An 8,775-nucleotide genomic window follows, 5' to 3' on the forward strand; every position below is an offset into this window, starting at 1 on the left:
CCCTGTGCTCTTAATGTGATCCCATTCATATCACATTTCTTGTTTATGTCAAGTTCAAAACAGAGGGCGACCTCTGCTGGATGTTTATAGCAGATGACAGCTGCTATAAAGGTTACTTTGGAAATGTAATAGTTTACAGATTACTAGTCACCCTATTTAAATTGTAATAAGTAATGTAACTATTTACTTAATCAAAGGTAGTGCAACGTATTACATTTGATTACTTTTGTAATTTTCTAATGAATGTTTTCAACTATTGGGGTAAGTGTACCCATTAAGCCAACCAAAAGTTCAGGTGTTTTTCATGGATACTGAAATGATTTATAAGGAAGATCATTTCCTATAAAGCAAGATTTATCGCTCATTTGAAAATGTATTCATTAGTTCATGTAGGTTTTGGAATATAAAGATATTTATGGTACCGTGACACCATTTAAACCTATGTGTGCTCCAAATAAGCCCATGTCATGATTTATTTACTATGTATATATATATATATATATATATATATATATATATATATATTTCAAAGAACTAAAAACAGACATAGATGTTTTCAGTGACATATTAAATATTGAGGGAAAAAACCCTCCCCCTGAGCAAAATCTTAAAGGTCTAACTTCAGATGTAACCTCCTTTATAATCATCAACATTTAAGTAACTGTGATTTAATTTTTTTTTCTCAGAAACTGTAATGGATTACAGTTAGTGTTGATTATTTGTCGCTATATAATACACATAATCAATATATGAGATTGATTTTTTTTTTTATGTAAATTTAATTTTCACTTTAATCTGTGCAAGAAAAATATCACCTCTGGTATATTACCACTCAATACCAATATTACTCTTGTAAATAATGCCATGATTATCTTTATTACATATTACATATTATTTATTATTGTTCTTATTGTTTTTGTATTTATTATTTATTGTTCTTTATTCTTTTCTTATTGCTGCTCTTATATTCTATTTTGCTGTCCACTGCTGCTGTAACAATGCAAATATCCCCATTGTGGGACTAATAAAGGAATATCTTATCTTATTTTACAGCAGCTGGGGTCAGTTCTACGCATGCGCACTCCTCTGTCTCTAATTATAGCTGGAGTCTTGTTGTGGTGGAAAGCTAACAGCTAGCCAGCTAATTGTCCTCATACAGGCTGATTTAATCACTAGCAGACACGCTTTACTGTTCGTAAACTCGAGTGGTTAACCTTAGTGTCATTGTTTATGCTGTGTTTTGTTGTTTAAAACATGAGTTACACCACGAAGGTAGTCCAGGTGACCAATGTGTCGCCGAGCACCACATCGGAGCAGATGAGGACACTGTTCGGGTTTCTGGGAACCATCGAAGAGCTGAAGCTGTTTCCTCCAGAGTGAGTACACTGATTAGTCATTTACTACTTCACGTTAGAAATAAAGCACTCACATATCAGCTGTGTAGTTTGTTAAAGAGTGTATCTTAGCGGAAAGGTTGGCTTGACATGCTAACCTGAGTCCAGATTTAATGGCGTTTTTCTGGTGTTTAAAAACACATTTGCACAGATTTGCTTTTATGTGATGTCATTTGTTTATTGTTACTGTCTTTTTATTTTATTTTATATTACTTTATTTTATTTATTTATATGTGTTTTGTTTTTATTTTCATCATCTCCTTACTGTATTTTGAGTATTGTATTCATTTGTTTATATATGTTTTGTTTTTATTGTCATCATCTCCTTACTGTATTTCATTATTTTATTTATTTATTTAAATGTGTTTTTGTTTTATTTTCATCATCTCCTTACTGTATTTCATTATCGTCTACTTCCATCTTGTTAATGTTGGCCTTGTTACATTTTCCCCAGTGTAACATTAAATATGGAAGTTCATTTCCGCCAAAAGGAAATTGAAGTTATTTAAAAAAAAAAAAGATGAGGTGAGGCAGTGTAATGCAAGATATATCTAGAATCAAAAGTATTACTTTTTAAGTAAAAAATATTATTTCCCACTATCCCAGTACTTTTTAACCATATCAGGTTTACTCATACATAAGTTTTACATGCCTAGGTGTTGGTTTGCATAATGTTCAAAAAAATACAGATGGGTGACAAATTAATGGAAAACTTGATACAGGTCTGAAATGCTTGACCCCTACAGTGAGGGGATCCGGTGGCTCTGTTATGCTGTGGGGGGGAATTTTGCTATCCTGGCTTGAGTTCACCTTGTCCCCTTAAAGGGAAGACTGTAATCTGACTGTATTAGATCACCATAAGACACAATAAAACAAGGACTCATTTGTTAATAACGACATATTTCATTTCCTCAGTGATTCTCCGATGCCGGTGACGTCGCGGGTGTGCTTCGTGAAGTTCCAGGAGCCGGAGTCTGTCGGAGTGTCTCAACATCTGACAAACACCGTCTTTGTGGACCGAGCGTTGATCGTGGTGCCGTTTGCTGAAGGTTTGTCTCATAATGAATCCCATGTATGAGTGGTCCTTGATGATTGGATTGAATGGCATGACTCTTGAATAGGGACAATGTAAAAAGAGTAAAAGAAAAAAAAAAAAAAGATTTCGTCTTCCCAATAGTGAATTGCGCAAGTGAATAGATTATTTGTGATGGACATGTAAATGACACTCCCTCCCATTGTCTATAGCTCATGGAAGAAGTGTGGAAAGTAGACCACTAATCTCAGGTTTTTGGTATACTGTTCAACTCTCTTGATGTATTGGATTTAATTTCCTGGAAAAAATACATATCTGGCTTTATTTTTCTGCCTAGAAAAAAAACACCTTTTTTTGCTTTGTATTTTAGAAAGCGCAGTATACCAAAATCTGCTTTACAGAGTAGGAGTTGAACATTCCCCAGCTGTGGGCGCTGCAGACCCCTCAAAGTTCAGAAGTGAAGTTATGTAAACATTTAACCATATGCATTTTATTTTCTCCCCCATATTGGACTATCCTCTGTTAAACTTCTCTCTGTTATTTGTGTGTGTGTGTGTATGTGTGTGTGTGTGTGTGGTTTTTGTAGTGAAGAAGGCAAAAGCAGCCCCCTCGTTGATGGCTGAAAGTGGTCCTCTGCCTGCCAACAGGGGATTGTAGACATATGCAAAGGCCAGGAAGCATTCAAGCCCCACCCCTCTCTTTTTGTGTCCTCTATTCTTTCTCTGCCTTCTCTTTTTCTCTTTTCTTCTGCCTAATTTGATCCTTTCTAGGTGGTTTAGTTAAGAGTATGAAGGTCAGATACTGGGGGCATAACCTGAAAGAATGCTCATCCTGCACTCTTTTGCCACACTCGTAAACACTTCTTAGCCACTTCACTTGATGGTTTAAGTGTTGTTTCTCAAAGAACAAGGCTGTCAAAGTCATAAATATATATTTAATGTCAAAAAATCCCATGAAAGAAACAAAACAAACAATGATTTATTCCAACATGTTTTGTCTGTGCAGCCAAACCTGATATAGTTCAGTCTTTGATTTCCATAGGTGGCACTACGAAATAAATTTGAAAGGCAGTAAGTTATTTTGGTCTGGTGGCCATAGGTTACACAAAAAGACTGGATGTTTATTGATTAATTTATAATAATTTGGGTATTAACAAGGGGAACCTGAGTCAATGATTGGTTATATTATATAATAGTCATACTACATCTCGTCTTAAGTTGTCTAAGATGCCCACCCGACATGACACAATGTTGGTACAGTATTCTCTTTAACAGTGGTTTTCTTTTGTTGTTGTGTTTTACAGTTCTTTTTCCTGGCTCAGCCAGTCCTGTATACCAGGCCCTGCTGAAAATACCATCCAACAGTTTTGTCTCCTGCAGAAATTTCTCTCTCCAGTGTGCTCTTTTATTTACATGTTGTCATTGTTGTGTGTCCAAATTTTGGTTATGTCTTTTTGTGAAAGTTGTTTTTGGGGTTGGTTTTTCTATGAGATGATTATGAGGTCTTTATTTATTCATTTTGGCCCATTTAAAAAAAAAAAAAAAAATGAAATCAGAGGAATTTTACATATAAAAATAGAGTTTTTTATTTGACTGTGGTAGCTCAAATTAATCAAACCAATCATCCTTTGCCTAGGTTTGGTTAATTGATGCAGTGACAGGTAAGGATACTAGAATAATGATGTACAGCAGACACACTACCTACCCTGAACTCTGCTATTGTCATTTAGTATTTTCCACTATATCCTCTGATATGTGTTTTTGGTAAGTAGACACTGATGGCTTGTATAGTGTTCTTGCCAAATCCCTAAATTTCTCTTTGTTTGTATCTCGATTTTTCTCTGTGTGCTTTTAGTAGCGAAGCCGCCAACGTGAGTCGCTTGTTTCAGTAAACGTCTATATGAAAATTGAGGGCACACCCAACTGGAGAAGCAGCTGTGCTTGCTAACGTTTGGTTCATGACTTAAAAAACACGTTCAGGTGATATATTCTTGGCAGTGTTCATTGGAGTAGTGTGATTTATTCCAGCAATAGTTATGTCACTGCAATTATTATGTTGAATTAAGGGAAGTCTTCTAAAGATCTATAAGGTAACCATTTTGAACCTAATTTGAAGAAATGCAGTGTGAAGACTTTTTTTGTCCTTTTCCAAAAATGTCTTCTCTATAGTTGATGCGTGAGAAGATGTCGTTCTCTCCTAATGCCTGTTTTTATTTCCCTATAGGATCTATTCCAGATGAGGCGAAAGCTTTGTCACTGTTGGCGCCAGCAAATGCTGTTGCAGGAATTCTGCCAGGGGGAGGACTTCTTCCAACACCCAACCCCATCCCCAATCCAACTGTAAGATCTCATACTCACTGTTTGGTACCAGTTCTCTGTCAGATATCAGATTGTTATTTTTGCAATTTCATTTAAAAATAATTTAGCAGCGATCATATGAAATGAGCTTCATCAGCAGAAGGAGTTTGCCCAGTTGTCACAGAGATTGTAGTTATTCTTTCCTAGGCACTGAAAGGCCTCCTCATCCATGTTGGCTTCAAAGTCAGAGTTAATTTTTGAGTTTGGTTTCCTTCTTAGAGGTCTAAAGTGAGCATGGCAGTTAGTGGGGGGAAATTAATGTAACAAAAGTGGCAGTTTTCAAGCTTGAAAATTGACAGTTGTTGGTAGGCCATGTTATCTTTTGTTTGAAAGCGATTAGCAAATAAATGGTTAAAGATGGCCACGTTGTCATCATCTATCAAAATGTGGAGATAATGATACTCTAATCTAAGTCTCAACAATAGGCTGGCATAATACAAGTACTGTGTGTGTGTGTGTGTGTGTGTGTGTGTGTGTGTGTGTGTGTGTGTGTGTGTGTGTGTGTGTGTGTGTGTGTGTGTGTGTGTGTGTGTGTGTGTGTGTGTGTGTGTAATTTCAGATTGGAGCAAACCCCTTCGGTGGTCCAAACATGGATGCAATGGCTGCATTTGGATTCCCAGGACCCTCCATGAATCCCCAGGTGAGAGGTCGACTGTTAACTCTTTGCGTACCATAATCATTGCCTAAACACTACGGACAGCGGGTGTTTCGATAGGGACTACACAGTAGTGGTTGGATATTGGTAGGGATGTGTCCCTACCGTCCCTACCCAATCCTACCCCCCTGATTTCATCAAACAAACCTTTCCCATTTGTTTGTCTCTTTACAGGCTGCTGATCAGCTGTTAAAGCTCATGACAGATCCAAAGTAAGTCAGTATGAAGAAGCTCATCTGTGCCCTGAAAGTTGTGAATGCAGGTTTAACACCAGGGGAAAGAAATAGATGTGTGAGCATGTTTGTTGTAATAATGACTCAACTAATTAATATTGCTTTGTTTAGACTGAATCCCTTGGCTGCAGGATTAAATCTGAATCAAAGCTTGAAGGCCGACGCATCTAATAAAGAAATTGAAGAGGCCATGAAGAGAGTTCGAGAGGCCCAGTCGCTCATTTCTGCCGCTATTGAACCTGGAAGTGAGTTCTCAAACGTTTAGAGGATGTTTTCTCCGCATTGCGATGTTGATCAGTGATAATTAACATCATCTTATTTTGAACACGTTATATTGCACCTATGAATACTAATCTATATCTGCTTCTGCTCTCCTGCAGATAAGGAGAGCAAAAAGAAGCGCTCCCGGTCCAGATCCAGAAGAAGGAGGTCCAGATCACATTCAAGACACAGGTGAACTACTGTTAAACTTGTGAAATGGACAAGATTTTTGTATGTTTTAGGATGAAGTTAAATAGTCTGTGAATGTTTGTTTGCAGGAGAACCAGGAGCAGATCGAGGCGACGATCGACCTCGAGAAGCAGGAGGCGCTCCAAAAGCCCACGCAGGAGACGGACCCACTCCAGAGAACGAAGCAGACGATCGAAAAGCAGATCCAGGTGAGTTAACCATCTCAAAGGCTGCTTTTTAAGCCTCCTTTTAAGGGATTAATAGTTGAGGATGGAGCATGTCTAAATTTAAGACATTCAATTTATTCACAGAGATAGAAAGAAAGACGACTCGGGGAGAAGAAGATCCAAAACGCCACCTAAAAGCTACAGCACCACCAGGAGGTCACGCAGCGTGAGCCGGTGAGTAAAGTCGGGTGCTTTGTTGGAATTCAGTTAAATGGACACACACAAGCTTTTATACTGTAACTTCCCAGAGCTGTTTTTTTCAAGTGAGGGTATTAACTTCTCTTTTTTTTTTTTTTTGCTGTTGTGTCACACAGGAGACGCAGGAGAAGTCGCAGCAGCAGCCGATCTCCTAAGAAGTCCCCAAAAAGGAGAATTTCCAGGTCTCCATCTCCTCGAAGGTTAGATAAGATTAGATAATCCTTTACTAAACCCACAGTGGGAGTCAGTTCAGCTCGAAACGTCACTCACCTGGTTATCACATTAAACCAGTGTTTGTAAAGGGAGCGACAGTGTGCAGACTTTCTTCTTTCTTTTATGCTAATCCCACAGCGGGGAAATTAGCAGCGTTACAACAACAAAGGCGATAGCGCCATATCAAGAACAAGAAGCATCAGTGATAAAGCAAGATATGATAAATACATCAGTAGACTCAGTGGTTTGAATTCACATTATTGCATATATGAAACATTAATATTGCTCAGTTTAATTTTTATTGATATTGCTTGAGTGAATTTGTCAGTTTTGCTGTGTGTGTGTGTGTGGTCTACTGGGAGCAGTGCTCATTATAAAGTCTGACAGCAGCAGGAAGGACCTACAGTATCTTTCACACACTGCGGGTGAAGCAGCCTGCTGCTGAAGGAGCTGCCCAGTGCCGTCCTGCACGGGGCGGGACGTGTTCTGCATCAGGGAGGATAGTTCAGCCATCATTCTCAGTTCTCCCACCACCTCCACCGGGTCGAGGGAGGCATCCCACGACGGAGCTGGCTTTCTTAAGCACTCTGTTAAGTTTCTTCCTGTCAGCAGTCGAGAGCTGCTCCCCCAGAGTCATAAAAGGTCATCAGGAGTGCGCTCTGCTCTCCCAAAGACTTGAGTCTCTGCAGCAGATAGTCTGCTCTGTCTTTTCTTATATAGTGAATTTGACAGCCCAGTGCAGTTTATTATTCAGGTGAACAGCAGGTATGAGTGTGCTGAAGTGAAATATTTGTGGCTAATTCCTATTTTCTAGATCATGAAGACAAAAAAACAATAGCTCTATTCTCTCCACTCTGTTCCAGGCACAAGAAGGAGAAGAAAAGGGACAAGGAAAAAGACCGGGACCGCAGGAGCGATAAGGAGCGTGGTCGAGATGAACCCGAGCGCTCCATCAGCAAGAAAATGAAAAGTAAAGACAAAGAACGAGAGCGGGAGCGGGAGAGGAAATCGGATGGAGAGAAAGGCGATGTAAAGGTCGGCAGCTGCTTTATGCACCACGAGCTCTGCTGCTGTGATTTACCAGTGCTTTAAAATGTTGCATCCACTTGTTTCCTTGCACAGATCACGAGGGACTACGATGAAGAAGAACAAGGCTACGACAGCGAGAAGGACGGGGAGGACAGGAAGGATTCAGACGACTCCGCTCTGTCGCCTCGGTCTGTAGAAGGTAACGGCACGTCGCGGCACAGGAAGCACTCTAAAGTGAACGGCGCTGACGATCGCCATGAAGAAGACATGGACGTCAGCGACTGAGTGCGCCGTCCCGCTTCGTCCCACATGATCTCTTTCATTTGTGAACGTGTTACGACTTTTTCACCCGCACTGGGGTTAATCTGAAATGTGAAAAGTGTGCTCAATGTTTAGTTTTTTTTTTTTTCCCTGCACAGAAGAGCCATTTCCTGCAGAATTATTAAGTCATTTTTGCCTCGAGTTTTCCTGACATATTGTGTTCCTCTCAGTTTGTGGTGTTTTCTTTACAAATGTAATCGGTTGAAACCAGAAGTAGACTCGCTTTGCTTTGTTTCTCTTGAACTTGTGTTGTCATTTCTTCACATATATTGTATCTTTACATTTTTGTTGTGTATTGTGACGTGTTGCTCAGGCCTCTTTCTCACCTTATCTAAAGATATTGCTTTTGCTTCTTCTTATTTGAAAGTGTTGATTGTTTTATCAAGGATTTCTTTTATATAATAAAAACAATTTGGAGAAGCAAGACTTGAATTCATGGTTGTGTGGTGATATGCAGTAATTTTATATTTTATCATTTAGTAAAATATGCATTGATCCAGATTATACTCAAATTGTTAACATGATAAACAGCTTCTTTTTATCTACACATTAATAGAGAAATAATCACAAATACATTTAGTATCACAGGGATTATTCTGTTTAATGAGAAGCATGTATCTGGTATTACATTATGTATTTTCAGTGCAGGACTTTTACTAAATTAA

At 38.8% G+C, this 8,775-nt stretch overlaps 1 protein-coding gene across 2 annotated transcripts; it reads left to right on the forward strand.

The window, feature by feature from the left end:
* Window positions 1–1,091: 1,091 nt before the first annotated feature.
* Window positions 1,092–8,532, forward strand: LOC128368937 (serine/arginine-rich splicing factor 11-like). 2 transcript variants are annotated; one of them, XM_053329862.1, is made up of 12 exons: window positions 1,092–1,376; window positions 2,310–2,443; window positions 4,651–4,766; window positions 5,344–5,424; window positions 5,614–5,651; window positions 5,784–5,917; window positions 6,053–6,125; window positions 6,212–6,331; window positions 6,434–6,523; window positions 6,664–6,747; window positions 7,624–7,795; window positions 7,883–8,532. In XM_053329862.1, the coding sequence occupies exons 1-12, from the start codon at window positions 1,255–1,257 to the stop codon at window positions 8,072–8,074; spliced, it is 1,356 nt and encodes a 451-aa protein (XP_053185837.1). In that variant the 5' UTR covers window positions 1,092–1,254; the 3' UTR covers window positions 8,075–8,532. The 2 variants fall into 2 exon arrangements, with proteins under 2 accessions (XP_053185837.1, XP_053185838.1); XM_053329863.1 differs by lacking the exons at window positions 1,092–1,376; window positions 2,310–2,443 and adding an exon at window positions 2,482–4,406.
* The last annotated feature ends 243 nt before the right edge of the window (window positions 8,533–8,775 follow it).

The sequence above is a fragment of the Scomber japonicus genome, chromosome 12 (genome assembly GCF_027409825.1).
Source record: "Scomber japonicus isolate fScoJap1 chromosome 12, fScoJap1.pri, whole genome shotgun sequence".
NCBI classification, from domain to species: domain Eukaryota; kingdom Metazoa; phylum Chordata; class Actinopteri; order Scombriformes; family Scombridae; genus Scomber; species Scomber japonicus.